Here is a 21,319-nt window from a genome sequence, read left to right on the forward strand (position 1 = left end):
TGAGGATCAGTACAGACATTTCAATTTGTACACAATTCTTAACCTATGTAGCGACATTCTAAAAAGCCATGTATTGTAATTCTTTTTTAAAGTTATTCCAATGACTTTCCAGCTTAAACTTTGGAAGCAAATTTTCCTTCAGAGGCTATCAAGTACCAGTTTCTTCACATGTTGGTCAGCTGTTACGTACGGCCCACCAGTTCACAACTGAATAGCATGTACACTACATATTCAAATCTGTAATCTTTCACAGCACAGCAACAAAGTTGTTAGGAAAGCAGGACTACCACAACCAAACATGTTACAGCGTGCACACAATTCCGACAGGGAGCGCCATGATCAAGGAGCGGTTTTCTTTAGGAAACAATTCTACTAAAAAACATGAGAATAGAAGTAAAATAAAATGTTCAAGACATTAAATGCAGGACTGACTCCATATTGCCATTTAATATGCTTTGTATTCTAGGATATAAAAACTAACCCCCCATCTATGGAATGTTAAGCTGACACCCGAGACAGTCAAAGCCTCCCATAATTCAACATCCCACACTATTTTCTGGTTGTACCAAAAAATAAGCAACCAGCAAATGATTTCACCTCTTAAAAAAAAAGCATTTACACTTAAAAAATGGGATGAGGTGGGATTCCCTCCTTCTTAAAAATGTTTCTAGAGCTACTAAAAAACTTGCATTTACAGAATAGTTGATAAAAATATTCCTCTGGGTTGTACAAGAAGGGAGACATGGACCACTGGTAAGACATGGTATATGGTATTATTCAGACTTGGCTTCTTTCTCTCCTGCTTCATCAGAGGCTGGACGCTCCTCAGTTTTCGTTTCCCGGTTTTCTGCAGGTAAATCTTCTTTAGTTTCTTGGTTAGCCACTTAAGCCTGTTTTCCCTTTGCTCCCCTTTTCCCTTTTTTTTTTTTTTTTTTTTTTGAGACGGAGTCTCGCTCTGTCACCCAGGCTGGAGTGCAGTGGCCGGATCTCAGCTCACTGCAAGCTCCACCTCCCGGGTTTACGCCATTCTCCTGCCTCAGCCTCCCGAGTAGCTGGGACTACAGGCGCCCGCCACCTCGCCCGGCTAAGTTTTTGTATTTTTAGTAGAGACGGGGTTTCACCGTGTTAGCCAGGATGGTCTCGATCTCCTGACCTCGTGATCCGCCCGTCTCGGCCTCCCAAAGTGCTGGGATTACAGGCTTGAGCCACCGCGCCCGGCCCCCTTTTCCCTTTTGTTTGCACTTTTTTGTCTGAAGATTTATCCTTCGCTGCTGCCTTTTTCGGCCTCGCTTCCACTTTTGCAGGAGGTTTAGCTGACAACCGCCCCGATCTCCTCTTGGGCTCTTCCTTGGCGGCCCCTTCGGCGGAGCTGACCTTCCTCTTGGGCATCCTGGCGGCGGGGAAGGCACGTGCTGGGTGCCTGCGGGCCGTGGCGCGCCAAGAGCCTTCGCGAAACTGGGCTGCCTGGCCGCTGCCACTCCTCCCTCCTATTCTTATATCCACTTCTCCACCTCCAGCGAGGGATCCTACCAGAGCCCCTTGAGGCTGCAAACCTAGAGGAGGTACCTCCAGGCCCCTCTGACTCAGTGAAGCTAGAGATTCAGTGTTGGAGACTGACATGGAGAAAAACGCACAAATAGAAGGCCCTTGCAGCTTCAGTCTACCCTGGGAGGAGGCTGTGGGCCAGGATGACCCTATATACATCCCAACCCAGCACCACCACCAACACCAGCATATACAGCATTGATTATGCTCCTACTACTTATTGATTACGCTCCTACTACAGTAGTTCAACAACACCACCAACAACAAAAACTTCCTAGCGCCAAAGGTTACCGGAGGTTGCCACCCAAACCCTCTGGGGCCCCTCATCATTAGACTCCCGCCCCTGGCGACCACCCGAGGCCCACCCCCACCACCACACGCGACTTCATCCGAAAGTTCTTCCTCCGAGAACTCCGAGAGACACCCAAGGGACTCCAGGTAAACACCCAAGGGACTCCAGGTAAAGGTGAGCCCTTCCAGCAGTCGCCCTTTGGCTCGGCGCGGAGAAGAGCGCTCAGCCTTCCTGGGGCAAATTTTACTAATACGGGACCCGAGCCCCTCGACCCGAAATACGCCCGAGACATTTATCCTAAAAAACGATAAGGCCCGGCCGCCCAGCAGAACGGCCCGGCTCGACCGCGCGCAGCTTGCAGGCAGGGGTGTGTGCAGGTCACCTGGCCGTCCCCGGCGAGCGGAGCTGCGGAGGGCGCCACGTCGGTGCGCTGGCCCCGCCCGGACGGGGCGGGACCTTCCTGTGCCCCCGGAAGCCCCCTCGGGTAGCTGGGGAGGAAACCGCGGCCACGCGCCCCGGGAGCCCGGCTCAGGCAGGGCGGTGCGCGCGCATGCCTTGGGGCGGGAGGCTGGGGACCTGCGGGCCCCAGGCCCATTCCGCCGCCAGCCCCGGGTGCCCGGCCCCCGTGGGAAGGCCCCTGCGCCGGTTCAGGACCCGCACCCAGCTACGCTGCGGAGCCCCAGCCCGCCGCACCCTCCCACCCTCCGCTCCCGGCTGCTTTTCTCCTAACTCTGAGAGGCGGGGTCGTTTTTGTTTTTTACAAAAATATATGTAAATGTATTTCGATGAGTGAAGGAAGACGCACTCAATGCAGCATCGGTAACAATTGCGCCGGCGGGCGCGGTGGCTCCCTCCTGTAATCCCAGCACTTTTGGAGGACGAGGTGGGAGGATAGCTTGAGCCTGGGAGTGAGCCCGGGAGTTCGAGACCAGCCTGTGGAGACCTCCATCTCTTAAAATATTTTTTGTTTTTATTTATTTTTATTTTTTATTTTTTGCGACGGAGTTTCAGTCTTGTTGCCCAGGCTGCAGTGCAATGGCGCGATCTCGGCTCACCGCAACCTCTGCTTCCCAGGTTCAAGCGATTCTCCTGCCTCAGCCTCCTGAGTAGCTAGGATTACAGGCATGCTCCACAATGCCCATCTAATTTTGTATTTTTAGTAGAGACGGGGTTTCTCCATGTTGGTCAGGATGGTCTCGAACCACCGACCTCAAGTGATCCACCCGCCTCTGCCTCCCAAAGTGCTGGGATTACAGGCGTGAGCCACTATGCCCGGCCTATATTTTAATTTTTTTTAATTACCTGGGCGTGGTGACCGCATCTGTGGTCCCAGCTACTAAGGTGGCTTAGGCGGGAGGATCGCCTGAGCATGGGAGGTGGAAACTGCAGTGAGCCGAGAACGCGCCAGTGCACTCCAGCCTGGGCGACAGAGAGAGACCGTTTCTAAATAAGCAAATAAATAATAAATAGAAAAAAAATAATAATAGCACTTTCCAAGGAAAGGGTAATACTGGAAATGTCCAGGATAAGGAAATTGATTAAATAAATCATGGAATATTTCTGGATGGAGTAGTATGCAGTCATTAAAAAATGGTGTTTTCGGGCCGGGCGCGGTGGCTCAAGCCTGTAATCCCAGCACTTTGGGAGGCCGAGATGGGCGGATCACGAGGTCAGGAGATCGAGACCATGCTGGCTAACACGGTGAAACCCCGTCTCTACTAAAAAATACAAAAAATTAGCCGGGCGAGGTGGCGGGCGCCTGTGGTCCCAGCTACTCGGNAAAAAAAAAAAAAAAAAAAAAAAAAAAAAAAAAAAAAAAAAAAAATGGTGTTTTCGGCCGGGCATGGTGGCTCACGCCTGTAATCCTAGTACTTTGGGAAGCCAAGGCGAGAGGATCACTTGAGGTCGGGGGTTCGAGACCATCCTGACCAACATGGAGAAACCCCGTCTCTACTAAAAATACAAAAAATAGTTGGGTATGGTGGCTGGCACCTGTAATCCCAGCTGCTCAGGAGGCTGAGGTAGGAGAATCGCTTGAACCCAGGAGGCGGAGGTTGCAGCGAGCCAAGATCTAGCCATTGCACTCCACCCTGGGCGACAAGAGTGAGATTCCCACTCAAAAAAAAAAATGGTGTTTTCTGGGACCAGCCTAGGTAACATGGTGAAACACCATCTCTACAAAAAAAAAAAAAAAAAAAAAAAAAAAAATTAGCTAGGCGTGTGGCACCCTGGTAGTCCCAGCTACTTGGGAGGCAGATATGGGAGGATCACTTGACCCTAGGAGTTCCAGGCTTCAGTGAGCTATGATCATGTTGCTGCAGTCCTGTCTGGGTGACACAGTAAGACCCCATCTCTGAATAATAAATAAATATATACATAAGTGATGTTTTCAAAGAATATTTAGTGATGTGGGAAAATGTTCACAATAAAATGTTTACAGAAAAGTATCTGGCACAAAGTTGCAGTAAATGTTAGTAATTATTACAAAACAGGGTATTAGTGAACAATGTGATTTTAAGTTAGTAAAATATATGTATCTAACACAAAAGAAAAAAGAAACATTCCAACAGTGATTATCTCAGGAAGGTGGGATTATGAATAATTTTTACTTTTTCCTTTTTTTGGTTATTTTAAAATTTGGTTCAGTTAATATAATTTTAGGCCTAGGAGGAAAAGGTCCTGTTATATTAGGTTTTTTTTGTTTTGGGGTTTTTTTTAATGCTATTGATTCATTCTTTTCAATGTAGAGGTTGCTCTGAGAACCCAGGCGACCCTCCCCTTGGGCAGATACTTGCTTTGAGGAAGCGTGGAGAGTGGAAACAGCCTGGTGGGCTGGGATGTTGGACAGCACCTCAGCCCTTCTTCTCCCTGGCAAGTTATGTAATCTTTATGAACCTCAATTTTCCCATCTGTAAAATCGGTGTAATTACATGAGGCCTTTGCATGAGAATTATATGAAATAATGCATGTAAAGGACTCGGTACAAGCTGGGGCTCACAGGAAGTTCAGTCACGTTTGCAGCTGCAGGAGCAAATTCCTCAGACTTAGTGGACACTCAGTAACAAAGGTTGGCTGGGCGCAGTGGCTCACGCCTGGAATCCCAGCACTTTGGGAGACCAAGGCGGCAGATTATTTGAACCCAGCAGTCGGAGACCAGCCTGTACAACATAGTGGGACCCTGTCTCTACAAAAAATACAAAAATCAGCCGGGTGGGGTCACGTGTACCTGTAGTCCCAGCTACTTAGGAGGCTGAAGTGGGAGGATCACCTGGTCCCAGGAGGTGGAGGCTGTGGTGAGCCCTGATTGTATCACTGCACTCCAGCCTGGGCAACAGAGAGAGACTCTATCTCTCAAAACAAAACAAAACAAAAAAACAAGACCACCACCACCACCAAACAAAGAACAAATGCTGCTTTCCTTCCTTGCCCTTGGACACTGTGGACATAACCTAGGTGTTTCTGCAGCTGAGTTGGAACTAACTCAAGAGGTCCCAGACATTGTCAAAAACTCCCTAAACCATGGTCTGCCCAGTAAAAGAGGCTTCTAAGACAGTGAGAGCCCCTGTTCTGGAGATCTCTGCAGGTGCGATTACTGATTCACTCAACAAGCAGATAGTGAGCTTCTGGGGATACACTGGAGGACAACATTGTCAGTTTCTGCCCTCTTGGATTTCCACTCTAGTGAGGAAGACACAATAAGTAACCAAAATGATGAGCAATTGTGATAAGAGCCACGAAAGACACAAAGAGCTGCAACAGAAAACTGAAGTGAAGGGGTTCAAATGTGAGGCAAGGATGGGCCTCTCTTGGGAACTGGCACCAGCACGAGGGTCTGGGACACCATAGCTGAGGTTACCCCAAGCCCAGCCTTCCTGTGCCACTGCCTGGCTCTCCTGGAAGCCCCTAGACTGCGCTCCAGAGCAATGCAGTGGACCCGCTGGGCCAAGCCCCTGGGTGGTCAAAGCCTCCAGAGAAAACAGGTGACCCTTCGCACCCTTCCCCTGTCCCAAGCCCTTCCCCATTCTCTACTTCATCGAATCCTCAGCACAACCTGTGAGGCAAACAGGGCCCAATTCTTTCTCTCCTGTCTAAGCAGAGGGTAGAACTGGTGAAGAGACTCACTGAAGGTCACACAGCCAGTGGGGAAAGTGACTTGGCCCTGGCCTCCAGCTCCTGCCTGTGCTGCCCCTCCCCTCTGCAGAGCCAGCCCCCTGGGCTGGTGGGTGGAGAGGGACCCAGGGCTAAGGCAGGGGAAGGCTGAGGGGCCGCATATCCAAACCCTCGAGGAGGGAGTGGGCAGCTACCACTCCCCAGGGGACCAGCCCAAGACCTGTGAGAGGTGGAGTGGGAGCAGGTAACCTGCAGTGGACAGACAGGGTTTGAAATGTGGGTGTTGCCACTGTGCACCTGTGACCATGAGTAGAGTACGTGTCCCATCTGTAAAATGAGACAATAGTACCTGGCACAGAGGGTTGTGAAGTTAATACAGAACCATTTCTGGTACATACTGAGCACTCAATGCACAGTAGTTGTAACAATGATTATAATTACCATGTAACAATTATGTATGAGACCTGGTCTGGGCCCTGGGGATGCTGGAGAAACAAAGAAGAGTCTGCCCTTGCAGAACTTTTATTTTAGTGGGGAAGACAGGCAACAAACAGAAAGCAAAATCATAAGGATGTCAGAGGCTGACAGCTCTGAAGATAGTACATAAAATAAAAAGTAGTGGGCATAAGTCTACTTGAGGTCTGGGCACAGTGGCTCAAGCCTGTAATGTAGCACTTTGGGAGGCCAAGGCGGGAGGATCGCTTGAGCCCAAGAGTTCAAGACCAGCCTGGGCAACATAGGAAGACCCCTACCTCTGTCTCTACACACACACACACACACACAATTTTAATTAGCCAGGAGGTTAAGGCTGCAGTGAGCTCTGATTACACCACTGCAATCCAGCCTGAGTGACAGAGCGAGATTGTCTCAGGGGAAAAAAAAAGACTACTTGAGCTAGAGTAGTCAAGGAGGATTTCTCTGAGCTGAGACCTGAATGATGGGAAGCAGGAAAAGGAAGGAGATGAGAGCTTTCGAGGCAGAGCCTGGAGCACGTGCAAAGGCCCTGTGATTGTGGAGAGCTTGAAGTGGTCACAGGGAAGAAGGCCAGGGTGCTGACGTGTTGCTTGAGGAAGGTGGGGCTTTGCAGGCCAGGGTAGGAGAGTTTATTCTCACTGCCATAGCAACAACATGGGTTTTTTTAAAAAAGGGTTTTTTGTTTTGTTTTGTGACAGGGTCTCGCTCTGTCGCCCAGGCTGGAGTGCAGTGGCGTGATCTTGGCTCACTGCAAGTTCCACCTCCCAGGTTTACGCCATTCTCCTGCCTCAGCCTCCTGAGTAGCTGGGACTACAGGTGCCCGCCACCACGCCCGGCTAATTTTTTGTATTTTTTAGTAGAGACAGGGTTTCACGGTGTTAGCCAGGATAGTCTTGATCTCCTGACCTTGTGATCTGCCCGCCTCAGCCTCCCAAAGTGCTGGGATTACAGGCGTGAGCCATCTTGTCCAGCCTAAAAAAGGGTTTGATTTTATCCACTTATGCCTAGCGTTCCATTATTGGAACACTAAGCATGTAGGAGTTTTTTATATCCTACTGCTCAAGGTCATCACCAAGGTCTGATTGCAAAAATTCAAAAAATTGCAACCTCAGGCACAAATGGGTTAATGATATTATTTTGTGTGTTGAAAGGGCTGGAAGGGACAGGAACAGAAGCAGAGAGACCTGTTGTGGTATGAAGGGGAGAGAGACCAGCTAGAGGACAGATGATGGGGACTTGGGCTACAGCTGCAGCAGGGAGAAGGTGAAAATGGCAGAGTTGGGGATACATTGAAAGGTGAGTGCTGTCAGAATAAGCTGGTGGTGGCCAGGCGCCGTGGCTAAAGCCTGTAATCCCAGCACTTTGGGAGGCCGAGGCTGGAGGATCACTTGAGGTCAGGAGTTCGAGACCAGTCTGGCAAACATGGAGAAAATCCCCGTCTCTACTAAAAATACAAAAATTAGCCAGGTGCAGTGGTGCACTCTTGTAATCCCAGCTACTTGGGAGGCTGAGGCACGAGAATTGCTTGAACCCGGGAGGTGGAGGTTGCAGTGAGCTGAGATCGTGCCACTGCCCTCTAGTCTGGTGATAGAGCAAGACTCAGGCTCAAAAGAAAGAAAAAAAAAAAAAAGAACAAGCTGGTGGACTGACTGACTGTTCAAGAAAGAGGATCAAGGCAGAGTTTGACACCAGTTAAGCACCAGTTACTTTAAGATCAGAAGATTGGGAGCAGGTTGGGAGGAGACCAAAATTCTGTTTTTGACAGGTCACATCTGAGATGCCTGTTGAACACCCAGGCAGAGAGGCCCAGCTGACATTTGGTTATAGGAACCTGGGCCTCCAGAAGTCAGGGAGTGGAAACAGATCCCGGAGCCCTTGGCCCTCCGCCGTCTAGAGAAGAGGAAGGGGAAAGGATCCTGTGGTAGGAAGCCTAGGGAAAAAGGAGTTTCAGGGAGGCGGGAAGTCTCCTGGGTGGCAGTTCCTGAGGCTCACCTGAGAGTGGGGGGGTCCCAGGCCCCTGGGATGGATGGAGGAGAGGCCGGAGGTGAAGACAGCACAGCCGCCAAATACAGAGGGGGCTTTCAATCTTTGCATTGAAAGTCAAGTGGAGCAGAGAAATAGGGCAGGGCTTCAGGGGGTGGTCACAGCCAGTTTGTGTCTGTGTGTGTGCGTGTGCGCGTGTGTGTGCGTGCGGGCAGCGCTTGCATGCATAAAACAGATGGGTGCCATGAGGTGTGTTTGTGTGCTCTGGGAGAAACAGGGAAACTGATGATGCCAGACGGAGCCACGTCCAAGAAGCATGGTGGGATTCGGAGCTGGATGGGGAGGCTGCCGAGAGGCTGGAGAGACAGGCAGGGAGGGGTGGGTTATAGGGGGAAGGACAAGGGAGATAACAAAGTTCTCACACTGGGCCAAGCAGGACTGAGGTGACCAATAAGGGTTGCCTATCACTGTCACCTTAGCTGATGCAGGGCCGGGCAAGGGATGGATGTTCAGTGGGGTGTGGGGGGAATATTTTATCCACCTCTGTGTTTAGGTGCAGTGGGGCCTTGTGATGCCATCAGGACCAAAGCTTCCCTGGAGGCTCCAAATTCCTTCTCATGATCCAAGAAACACCCTGACTTTGGCTAAAGCCTTGGTTCTGCTCCCTGCAGTCTATCGCCTCCCAGCACATAGCAACTAACTCCCCACACCCACTGCTGGGGGTGGAGCCACCAGAGGCCACATGCAGGAAGAGAGAAGACAAAACCCAAGTTGCCAAGGAGAAGAGCCAGGCCCGAGGTCACACAGGATGCAAATTGGGGGTTCCAAATACCACAGACTTTCTTTTTTTTTTTTTTTAGATGGAGTCTCACTCTGTTGCCCAGGCTGGAGTACAGTGTCTCGATCTTGGCTCTCTGCAACCTCCACCTCCCGGGTTCAAGCAGTTCTCCCACCTCAGTCTCCCAAGTAGCTGAGTCTACAGGCATGTGCCATCATGACTGGTTAATTTTGGTTTTTTTTTTTTTTTAAGATGGAGTCTCACTCTGTCACCCAGGCTGGAGTACAGTGGCACTATCTCTGCTCACTGCAACCTCTGCCTCCCGGGTTCAAGCAGTTCTCCTGCCTCAGCCTCCCAGGTAGCTGGGATTACAGGTGACTGCCACCACGCCCAATAATTTTTGTATTTTTAGTAGAGATGGGGGCTTCACCGTGTTGGCCAGGCTGGTCTCAAACCCCTCACCTCAGGTGATCCACCCACCTCGGCCTCCCAAACTACTGGGATCACAGGTGTGAGCCACCACACCCGAACTTGATGGACTTCCTTCTAACCAGGACACAGTTCAGGGCATCTGGGGCTTCAGGATGAAAAATTAGGCACTGGCCGGATTGATCCCTGGGGTTTGAATCTATCTCTGAACATTTCTGTGTCAGTTGTCCATCCCTTAGAGGCCTAGGCCTCCACCCATAGTCCCCCAAGCAACAGATGCTTTCCTCCTACTTCCATAGGGCCGCAGGTGAAACGAGGAAATTGCCACTGAGGGACTAAACCCTTTTAAAGCGTATTAGCAGCCGGGCGTGGTGGCTCACGCCTGTAATCCCAGCACTTTGGGAGGCCGAGGCCGGCAGACCACCTGAGGTCAGGAGTTCGAGACCAGCCTGACCAACATGAGAAACCCCGTCTCTACTAAAAATACAAAATTAGCTGGGTGTGGTGGTGCATGCCTGTAATCCCAGCTACTCGGGAGGCTGAGGCAGGAGAATCGCTTGAACCTGGGAGGTGGGGGTTGTGGTGAGCCAAGATGGCACCATTGCACTCTAGCCTGGGTAACAAGAGCAAAACTCTGTCTCAAAAAAAAAAAAAAAAAAAAAAAAAAAAAGGTGTATTAGAGCCAAGGAGAAAGGGAGCTTTGGGAGTGACTCTAGAAGACAGTCCCGGGGTCCCCTGTCCCCCTTGGATGTGACTTTGTGCCCTCGCCTGCAACTAAACTTGTTGTTAGCCTCATAGCAGCCCTGTACCCACACCCACACACGCCGGAATTACATCCACTCCCCATGCTGGCAGCTCTGGCCCTACTATATGCACACTACTATATGCACACTACTATATGCACACTACTATATGCACACTACTATATGCACGCTTGGCCTCCTCACCAGCCAGCACCCAGGCAGCCTCTTGTCTCCCTCTCTCCTGCATTCCACTCGAGACCCACCATGCTGACCCCACAAGCCTGGGCCTGGTATGCAGCATCTCCTCAACATCCAAGCAGACACGGGGCTGGAGCTACCCACTGAGGCAGTCTCAGGGGCTGTGGACCTGTCACTTCACAAATACCTTGACTCAGCCCAGCCCTGACTCTTCTCCTGTCTCTCCTTACCCCTCTGCCACCAAATGACGCCTTGCTTAAACCCAGGACTGTCACAGGATCATTATTATTATTATTATATTTATGTATTTATTTTTTGAGACAGAGTTTTTCTCTGTTGTCCCAGCTGGAGTGCAGTGGTGCCATCTTGGTTCACTGCAACCTCCCACTCCCAGGTTCAAGTGATTTTCATGCCTCTGCCTCCCAAATAGCTGGGATTACAGGCACACACCACCACGCCCGGCTACTTTTTTGTAATTTTAGTAGAGACGGGGTTTTTCCATGTTGCCCAGGCTGGTCTCGAACTCTTGAGCTCAGACAATCTGCTTGCCTCGGTCTCCCAAAGTGCTGGGATTACAGGTGTGAGCCACCGCACTTGGCCTGTCACAGAATGGTATTTATTAACCAAATGGCTCCAGTAGCTCCCTCTGTCCCGTAAGTTCTTGCCAGACCTCCCACTCCCAGCTCTGATGACACTGGGACAATCAGGCATGGCTTCCAGAGCGAAAGGGCACCAATACCCACCTCTCCCAGCCCTCCCATCTCTCCTTGGAGCTAAGTCTTGAAGATTCAGTCTGAGTTCCATCTTCTACCAGGATTCCTTCAGGTAAGCTAATTTTCAAAATTCAGTGGCCAGATGAAGTTGCTTATTATACCTCTTGCTTCTTACTAATTTCTAGATTCTAAAAAAAAAAAAAGAAAAGAAAATCTTAGGTCTTTACTTCCCCGCTGAGATGAACATGTTTCTGAATTGGTCAAACTAAGAACCAGGTTTGCTTCTTTCTGAACTGAGAGCCTGAGAGCTGAAGATGCCGTCAGTCTGCCAGTCACTCGGATAAATCAGGCAAGTGTGTGAGGAGCCAATCAAAATGTGCAGCTACTTTGCCCCAGTAAGTTTTATTTCTGGGAATCCATTTTAAGGAAAAAATACAAAATATAGAGAGAAAAATGCCAAAACATAAAAATGTTTACAGAAGCTCTATTTGTAGCTAAAATTAAAAATAAAATAAAAACAAATATCCAACAAGAAAGTGCCACGAAGCCATTAAAAAAAAATTCCACTACTAAAGAACTCATCCATGTAACCAAACCACCTGTACCCCAAAAACTATTGAAATAAAAATAATTCTACATCAACACTGAAAAATACTAAGAAAAGTACGATACAATGTACTTTTTAAAAATGTATAGTTACAACTTTGTGAAAAAGAAAAACGTGCCCATGAGGAAAAAGCCTGTTAGTTTAGTAGGGCTGTCCTCTTTTCCTCAAACAGTTCCCCTTGTAATTTTTTTCAATACTGCCAGTGAAGTGGTACAGTCCTAAACCTCCCCGAAATCTAATGTAAGAGAAATCTTGAGTAACCTGAGTAACCCTTCTTTTCTTTTTCTTTTTTTTCTTTTTTTTTTTTTTGAGACAGAGTCTCCCTCTGTCACCCAGGCTGGAGTGCAGTGGCACAATCTCAGTTCACTGCAACCTCCACCTCCCGGGTTCAAGCAATTCTCCTGCCTCAGCCTCCCGAGTAGCTGGGATTACAGGTGCCCACCACCATGCCCAGATAATTTTTGTGTTTTTAGTAGAGAGAGGGTTTCACCATGTTGGCCAGGCTGGTCTCAAACTCCTGACCTCAAGCGATCCACCTGCCTCGGCCTCCCAGTGTGTTGGTATTACAGGCATAAGCCACCATGCCCAGCCAAGTAACCCTTCTTTAAGAGAAGCAAGCACTGGCTAGACCTACTAGGCACCTAGAAGATGAAACTGAAACACAGATGCTTGAGGTCTTAGAGTTGAGATGTGGTATGAATCGTCCCAGTTCCTGCATTTATTCAGATGGTCTTATTTATTTATTTACTTGATACAGTTTCACTCTGTTGCCCAGGCTGGAGTGCAGTGGCGCAGAGAGCTCACTGCAACCTCCACCTCCCAGGTTCAAGCGATTCTCCTACCTCAACTTCCCAAGTAGCTGGGATTACAGGCATGCACCACCACACCTGGTTAATCTTTGTATTCTTAGTAGAGATGCGGTTTCAGCACATTGGCCAGGCTGATCTTGAACTCCCAACCTCAGGTGATCTGCCCACTTCAGCCTCTCAAAGTGCTGGGATTACAGGCATGAGCCACTGCACCCAGCCAGATGGTCACTTTAGATAGGTGGAGACAGAGAACTAGTGATTAATGAGTCATGCAGACAAAGGGAACACTGGGTGAAGGGCTCTGCAGACCATGAGGCACTGTCCACTTGCAAGACAGCTCTGGGGAGGGCCAGACAGTGAGAGGAACTCAGACTCGGGGTCTGAAGGAAAACTGGCGGTATCCCCAAGTGGTTGTCACTGCCCTCAAGGTGCCCTTGCATTGTCGGCTGGAGCAGGGAAAGGGGCCTCCCTCCCCCTATGCTGACACTGGCTTCCCCGCACCATTCCACCCGCCTGTGGAACACCTGGAAAGACCCCAGCCCTTTGGGCTCACCCCATCAGTGTTTACAAACACTGGCCTACTGACTCTTGCTTTTTCTAGGACAAACGCCCCAATCTGTTCCGGGGCCCCTTGACAGTCCAGACCATCTACCACTCTGGATGCTCGCTTGCTGCCAAAACCCTGTTTAGAGTACCCAGGTTCAAAAATCCTCCTCCCGCCGCGTCTGACCAAGGCATTGGCGAAAGGCGCGCTCCTCTCCCTGCTCTGGTGTTAAAACTTCTGTTGCTCAGCCCAGAGCTGAATTTGCTTTCCCAGCAACCCTGTCTCACCATGACTTATTTTTCAGCTTCCAGTCAATCAAACTCTTTCCTGCACCCAGGGGACAGCCCCCATTTACTAACTTGATGCTCACACAGGTGACATTTTTAGGGAGGCCCTGCATGGTCTGGGCCTAGCATGGTCTGACACTAGCACCTCCCCGCTTAGGTACTTGAGCACCCTGGAGAGATGGCTGTGAACAGTCACGACAGGGAAAGGAGACGCAAGACAAAAGGACATTATTACGGTGCTTTTTCCGTTTTTCTTTTTGCACAAAAACAGTCCATTTATTCAAGTGTTCTCCAGCACAAGTACATTAGAAAGGAGCTTTATTATATTCTTCTGGGCACAAAAAAAAAATGTGATGAAGGCGGAACTGACAGACTTTCTACATCTGTTGTACGCATTGACCTCTTTAATTATTTCATAAACAGCTATGTCACGAGCATCACTTACACAGAGATACAACAGGACACCAGGCGGGTGGGGCAGGGACCCACTCGGGCCCCCACTCACCCCTCCCTGGATGTCCTAGAACCAGACTGTGAAATGTACATTATTATTGTCAATAAATAGAGAAGCAACCCTAAAAAAAAAAAAAAAAAAAAAAAAAAAAAATACAGTGGTGAAAGGATGCTGGAACCAGGAAAAAATAATAATAAAGGAAAAAAGAGGAACTTAAGAGAAAGGAAAGAGGGCTGGGGAGGGAAGAGTCTGGGAAGTCCTGCATTTAGCTGCGTGGAATGTGGAGTAAAAGTGCTCTGCCACCGGGGTCAAAGCGAAATCGTCTGTAACAGTAAAAGTTATTACCAAATCAGCTACGGAGTTTATTCTTCAGTATGAATACATGATTTCCCACAAATAAGTAAGCACCCGCTACTTCAATGCCTCAGCTAAAACACATGAAATCGCTCATTTAGTTTTCAAGTACAAAGTTAAAATGCCTTTTTAATAATAATATATCAGAGTAAAATAATAGTCTCTTTTAAACTCCACTACAAGAAAACAAAACAAACAGTCATTGTCCAGACAGCAGACTTAATTTAACAATATATATTTTTAATAAAATGTTTTAGCACCTTGTTGAGTCACCTCCTCCCTCTGCGTATTCTAAGGAATTTCAGCATTTTTGTTGTCTGTTGAATTCTAGGGCTGTGCAACCAAATCGGTGGGTGAAGTGAAATGGGACTAGGGGACGCTTTAGACCACTGCTCATGTCCTCAGGCACAGGGTTGGAGGCCGCTAGGCTGGGGCTGGGGGAGCCGCCCTCCTCACCCCCCAGTGGAGCTGAGCCAGGGAGCATTCCAGTTACGGGAGTTTCAGGAGTCCGGGCCCTCTGGTGGGGGAAGTGAGTAAGTCACCACCAGTAAAGGGATCTTGTGTCCTTGTCCTCCCTGCTCCTTGTTTCTCCCTCCCCCAGAACTCTGCTGCCTTGGGTCAGAGACAGGTCACCCACCAAAGGCCCACCTTAGCTGGGTCTTGGAAACACAGAGACAAGGTTCCCCAACTCACTCCTCAAAGACCCTGGCCTGCCTTTACCAAAACGTAAAGATTCCAGAGCTCACACTACAACAGCAGAGTCCATCCTCTCACCCTTCCCTCTCCTCCCGGTCCTCCTGACCCCAGCACAGGGCCTGGTGAGGAGGCGGCGGACACTTTCTTTAATCCCAGCTCCGCAGGGCATGGCCAGAAGGGCATCCTAGCTCCAGACCATCCCTCCACTACACCTTTTCCAACCCCGGGGTTGGGAGGGAGGAAGTTTCAGCTGCTCCCTGGCAAACAGGCAGGACTCCCAGAGGACAACTCCAGGGTCCTCTCTATCTCCCGCACTGGGAGCAGGCAGCCTGGAGAATGCGCAATGACGAACTCAGATTACTCACCTCCCGGGACCAAAACAGGGGCCTGGCTAGAAACTCGGTTCCCACTGGAATCTTGGCTCTGCCATGCTCCCGACCAAAGGAAGCAAGCAGCCCTCTTCAGGGTACAGTGCAGGCAGCACCCCCTTCCCGCCTTGGCCCTAACCCACAGCTTGAGGGGGCTCCTAAAAGCAACAGCTCTGAAAGACACTTGGGGCCACTGCAACTCTGCACCAAGCAGGGTAGCAACAGGAATTCAAAACTGCCTCCCAAATCTACTCTATTTATAAAAGCAAAACTATGGAATGAACGACTGCAGTTTTCCCATAAGAACATCTCCCAGATGGCTCTGCTGAAATATTCCTTCTGCTGGAGAAGGTGGGTGTTCCTATCGAGGCTTCCCCAGAGTCACCATGGCCTGGTGGCCAATTATCGGGAAGCAAAGGGAGCTGGGCCCTGTGAGACCCCTTTGGTGTCAGCCTTCCTTCCTGCTGGGGTGCCTGTCCCAATCCACACTCCTGCAACGTGCCAAAAATCACACGGGCATCTCTACCAGCCAATCACACCCAGGCCCGTTTCAAAAGCTAACAGGTCCCGGATGCTCTCTTGGAAAGTTTGCTTTCCAATAGGATGTTCGACAGCAAGAAGTCTCTGGGGCCTAGAGAGAAAAGGACAGCAACAGATTCATGTCATCATCTGTGGACTGCAGACCCCTGCTAGTGCCCGCCTGCGGCCCCCCAGTCTGCCGGTGCACTGACCTGCCACTCCCGCAGGGCGGGGGTTAGTACCAGCCGCCTGCTGGAAACTAGCTGCCTGCTTAGGCAGGAGGCCAAGGACTGTGTCCTCTGCACTAGCATCTGGCTACCTCCCCCAGGCAAGAGCCACGGATCTCTTTGGCATCATGCTCCACCTGGCACCTGCAGGAGGGAAGCTGTCATCCTCAGCCCCCAGAACCCTTGTTTCTAAGGGGGAAATGGGCCTGCTCTTTGGAAAGAAAATTCCACAGGGAATATGGTAATTTTCCCTAGGCCTTCTTGGCTCTCCCCTCCACTGCCTCTAACCTCTGCCTTATCTACAGCCTGCTGAAGCTCAGTGCCCCTTGGAAGGTGACACAATACCTGTCCCCAGAGACCCCAGGGTTGAGGTGGATTAAGCGTATCTCAACTCGGCCAAGTTGGCACAATCCCGAAGCCCCACACTCTCCCAGGTTCCACTGTGAGACCAAGCCCACAGGCTGGGCTGGAAGAAAAGCTGGTGATTGTTAACTCTTGTCCCTGCAAGCGGGGGCCCGTGACCCCTGGGGCATCTGGTCCATTCTAGGGCCAGGTCAAGTGGCTAGACCTGGAGGAACAAGTGCTCTCAAGCTGTCAGCCATAAGGGCTCCTCTGTGCCCAGCACTCCCTCCTGGAGCAAGCCGGCCCACAGGAACCCCCCAGGCTTGCCATGCCCTTGGCTACCAAGTCTCTTCCCAAGTCCCCACACCAACCCCTTGGGTGGAGCACCAGGCCCAGTTCCGGTGGAGCTTGGGCCGCTAGAAAGGCTGTCACTAAGCAGTGGCTTGGGAGAGCCTGAGCGTTAGGAACCTCCGTCCTGACCCTGGGAGCAGGGAAGACCTTAGCATTGGCCAGCGGGGGAGGGAGCACCTTGGACTGCCTGAGGCAGCCCCTCCTCCCCCAGCCCTCCTGGAGTGGCGCTGGTGGACTCCAGGCCCGAAGGACAGAGCCCTGCGGGAGCAAGGAGGGGCTGGGTGAGCACCACAGTTAGCACAGGGCTCCACTGAGGGGGCAGAGGCTCCCTTCCTCGCTGCTCCAGCCCCACAGCGGCCCAGTCACCACCTGTCAGAGGTAACAGGAAGCAACTGGGCATGATCTTAAACACCAATCTGTCGAGGAGACAGTCGATTGGGGTCTAGGACCAAGCACCCCAAAAAGGAGTGAGACCGGCCACCAGCTGTGTGAATTTACTCCTGAGTAATGAGCAGGGGGTCCAAGCCTTGGTTTAGTTTTGTCACTAATTACTAATTTGGTTTATTCAATAGGTGAGGTTCACTGTCCCATTTTTTTTTTTTTTTCCCCAATGGAAGCCCCCTGGCCAAGACAGACCTGGATGTCAATTTGATTTCAGTTGGGGGAGAATAGGTAGGGGGAGTTGAGGGCTGACTTGACTGGTGCCTAGAGTTGCAGGTCAGTATCACAGGTTGCTAACAGAAGAATCTTTTGACATCACCAGGGGCAAAAGAGATAGAACACTACCTGCTAGAGGAGAGCACCTGCTGAAAGAAACCTCCTCCTTTTCCTGCCTCAGCACCTAGCAACTTCTGGGATTGACAGTCTACCTGCAATCAGGGCAACAGAGGTAAATAGCTGCACGGGCTGACTCCACAAAGTCCTGAACCCTGGGAGAAGAGTGCTGGGAGCCCCCTGGCGTGTGTGTGTGAGTGCATTCATTATGCATCAGTACAGAAATATGCTCCTGTGTATGCGTGTGAGATTGACTGACTGGTGTGGGGTTTATATCCGCAGTGGGGACCGAGGCTCAGCACACTGAGCCTGCTTCCCCCACTCCCCACCCCATAATATTTCTTATACATGACCCTATCTATGTATTTATAGAGCGCCTATCACCGTAGGCCCCATCTTTCTAGGGACGTGGACTTGAGGCCATGTGCTTGCCGACACACCTCCCAGCTCTACCAGTCCCAGGAGGTGCCATCCCCCCTCCCATTATAAAATATATATCTCTATATGCCACATATCTACACCCCATCTACCCAGGCAAGCACCTGCCCATCGGGCCCTCACCCTGGAGCCAACAATGCCTTCCCTTCCTACTGCTGGCGCCAGGCCGCCTGCCTTGTAGGAAGTTGAACAAAGTGTCGAGCACTTGGGGCTCCAGGTGCTGCTGACTCGAGGTAAGAGCACAGCTATCATCAGACCAAGTACTAGAAAAGAAATACACACCACTCCAATCACACACACAAGGAGAGAGACGGCCGGTCCTCCCTCCAGCCCTGACACACCCGACTCAAGAGGAGGGGAAGTAGAAGAGAAGAGTGACAAGCCCAGAAGGCAGACCTTAGGGACTCCCTGGCCGCCCAGCTGTCACCATGCCCAGTGGCCCACCTGGCCCGAGGGGTGGGAGCCAGGGCACCAGAGCCACCGCTAACTCAGAAGCACCCTGCTCCCGCACCTTGGTTTGAAACCTAAAGGGAAGGGTGTTGGGTTTTTGTTTTCTTAAAGAAAATCTTAAAACAAACATAATTATAACCAGAACCATAAGAATAATTATAATAAAAGGTGTCATCAGCCTCCCAGTATAAAACTGCAGCCTTTGGAGATGACCAAAAACATCACATTCCAGGGGCCGGGAGCCGCCTTGTGCACAGAGGGGTGGATGGTGGGGGCCTCATAAAAGAACACACAAAAGGCGACTTAGACAGGAAAGCACCAGTACGTTTTGTATGTTTTTTTATTTGCTCCAGGTGGGGTTTTGACTGTCACTTTCCCACACTCTGGATTAGTTCTGATCCCACCACAAGGAGCCCTCGAATCGGCTAAAGTGAGAAATTGGGCCTGAAGACTCCGTACCCTGCCATCTTGCCGAGGGAGTCTCCTTTTAGAAAAAAATCGAAAGGTTATTGCATGAGTCTGGATGAATCCCACTCTCAGCTGTCCACGGGCCCGACCACCTCATCTAGCCCCCTTTTTGGCAGGGAGAACCTGGCTCCCAAGTTCTCCTCCTTCACTCCGTTACAAACCAAGGGGAAGAGCCCACTGTGAGAACGCGCCATCTGCAAGCTGTCTCCCTTTCTCCATCCTTGGTGAAACCCTTTGCGCAGAAGGCAACGTGGAAGCTGATGTTTTTACTCATCTCGCTGTTTGAAAGCACCATTATGAAGTCAGGTTGTACAGTAGTTAACAGTACCTTTTATATATATATCTCATATCTATCATATATATATAAACTGTAAACAAGAGGTAACAGCGGCTTCTAGAAACTGATTTTCTTCAAGGTTTCCTGTGTGGTAGGCACCTGAAATACTGTAGAAAAGTGTCTTGTGTGGTGTTCTCATCTCCCTGCTGCTAACTGGGTTCTGTTTTGCGTGACCAGGAATGGTGCTGGCACGACAGCTCAGTGGCTGGGAGGGAATGCTGCCGCCTGAGTGTCTCTCTCTTTCCGTCCCCTGCTTGTGCTCCTATCTGATCAGGCTAGAGACAACAAAAAAAAGATATATAGTAAAAAAAAAAAAAAACAAAAAAAAAAAAACAAAAAAAAAAAACCAAAAAAAAAAAAAAACAAAAACAAACCCCAATATATAGATTTCTATAGAATTTCCTTTTTTCCTCTCTCCCACCTTTCCTCTGCAAGGTATTGTTACTATTTTTCATTACTGATTTTTGCTGCAATAACCTTCTTGTTTCAGTCACAGCAAGAAACAAAACCCAAACAAACAGAAAATCCCTCTGAAAAGAGTAGAAAACAAAAGGTCTGATCGAAAAAAAAAGGGGAGGGGGAGGAAGGGGAGGGAGCTTGGTTTTGTTTTTAAATAGGACTGAAGAATAACATTGAAAAATCAGGAGATGATGTCCAACCCTTTTCGCAAGGCAAAGCCCTCCGGTACTTCCGCCTCTGTGGTTTTTGTTTTAAATTCCTTTTTCTCTTCTGGGTGCTGATACTTCTCTCCATCCTCACGTTCTCGGTGTTTTATTATGTTTTGTGTTTTTTTGTTTGTTTGTTTAACTTTGTGTCGCTACCTCAGTTTGCCCCCATGTCCCTTACACACACGCAAAATACTCCTTCAGCGGAGCGAAGAGGTGGCGGATGACTGGCACGCTCCACGACCGGCCCAGCAGTCTCTGCCTCGCCAAGCGGCTCATGTTGGAGACGTCAGTATAGTGGACAGGGAAACCAAATACCCTGGGGGAGAAAAGGCAGAGAGGGCAGGATGAGCGCTGGCCGGACCAGGCTGCCTGGAAGCCATCTAACCACACAGCAGGACCCGGAGGACCAGCAGCTGCCCGAAGTGCAGGGACAGGGGCACTCGCACCCACCAACTCCCCTGACGCCTGTTTAGTTCTGCTGAGTCTTCTGTCCTTTACAAACAACCCAGCACTCGGATCGCCAACCATGTGACAGGCACTGTGCTAGTTTCTGTGGCCTTAAAGGTAGTAAGGTCATCACTGCCTAGCGTTTCACAACCCAGCAGAAATAAGAGTAATTTTGAACAATCCCTCAGAAATACCTCCAGGACACACTCTCCAGTTCTCCTCTCCTGCAGGGTTAGCTCGGCAACGTACACCTCGAGTCTGCACGTAATGAACACACAGCCCTAGCATCCTCCCCGCCGAGAGGAGGGAAGGTGAAAAGGAGCCGAACTCCTGCCTGACTTCAGAAGCTGAAGGATTTCCTGTTTGCTCTGGTTGTTTGTGTAAATGGTCTCTTTGTCTGGCTAAATCCTAGTTACACTTAGAGAACAAGAAGGTCATCCAGCCCCGAGAGTCCCGTTTGCACCAAATCAGGGTGTTGAGGCTATAAGGTCTGCCTGGCCCTATGCTGGCTTGGTTTACAAAAGACCTACAAAATGGGCACCACAAGTTAAGGAAGGTCCTGTCGCTGCAGCAGTTCCTTGGGGATCAGCAGGGTCTCTGGGAGACAAGGCAGAAGGGGATTCCTAGACTCCTCTTTTTTTTTTTTCCTGAGATGGAGTCTCTCTGTTGCCCAGACTGGAGCACAGTGGCGCAATCTCAGCTCACTGCAACCTCCACCTCCAAGATTCAAGCAATTCTCCTGACAGCCTCCTGAGTAACCGGGACTACAGGCACCCGCGACCATGCCTGGCTAATTTTTGTATTTTTAGTAGAGATGCGGTTTCACCATGTTAGCCAGGCTGGTCTCCAACTCCTGACCTCAGGTGATCCGCCTGCCTCGGCCTCCCAAAGTGCTGGGATTATAGACATGAGCC

At 50.2% G+C, this 21,319-nt stretch overlaps 1 protein-coding gene and 1 pseudogene across 5 annotated transcripts in view; both read right to left on the minus strand.

Annotated features, from left to right (window-relative positions):
* Positions 1-773: 773 nt before the first annotated feature.
* On the minus strand, positions 774-1,389 carry LOC112605258 (annotated as a pseudogene).
* Positions 1,390-18,807: 17,418 nt separating this feature from the next.
* Positions 18,808-21,319, minus strand: part of DNMT3A (DNA methyltransferase 3 alpha) — a 110,321-nt gene continuing 107,809 nt past the window's right edge. For all 5 annotated transcript variants that reach the window (XR_003115329.1, XM_025354565.1, XM_025354564.1 and 2 more), the window contains one exon: positions 18,808-20,274. Coding sequence is in view for 4 of the 5 variants with exons in the window: in XM_025354565.1 (XP_025210350.1) it covers positions 20,133-20,274 (142 nt within the window). In the remaining variant the exon portion in view is untranslated. The remainder of the gene's footprint in view (positions 20,275-21,319) is intronic.

This window comes from Theropithecus gelada, chromosome 13 (genome assembly GCF_003255815.1).
Source record: "Theropithecus gelada isolate Dixy chromosome 13, Tgel_1.0, whole genome shotgun sequence".
In the NCBI taxonomy this organism is placed as follows: Eukaryota; Metazoa; Chordata; class Mammalia; order Primates; family Cercopithecidae; genus Theropithecus; species Theropithecus gelada.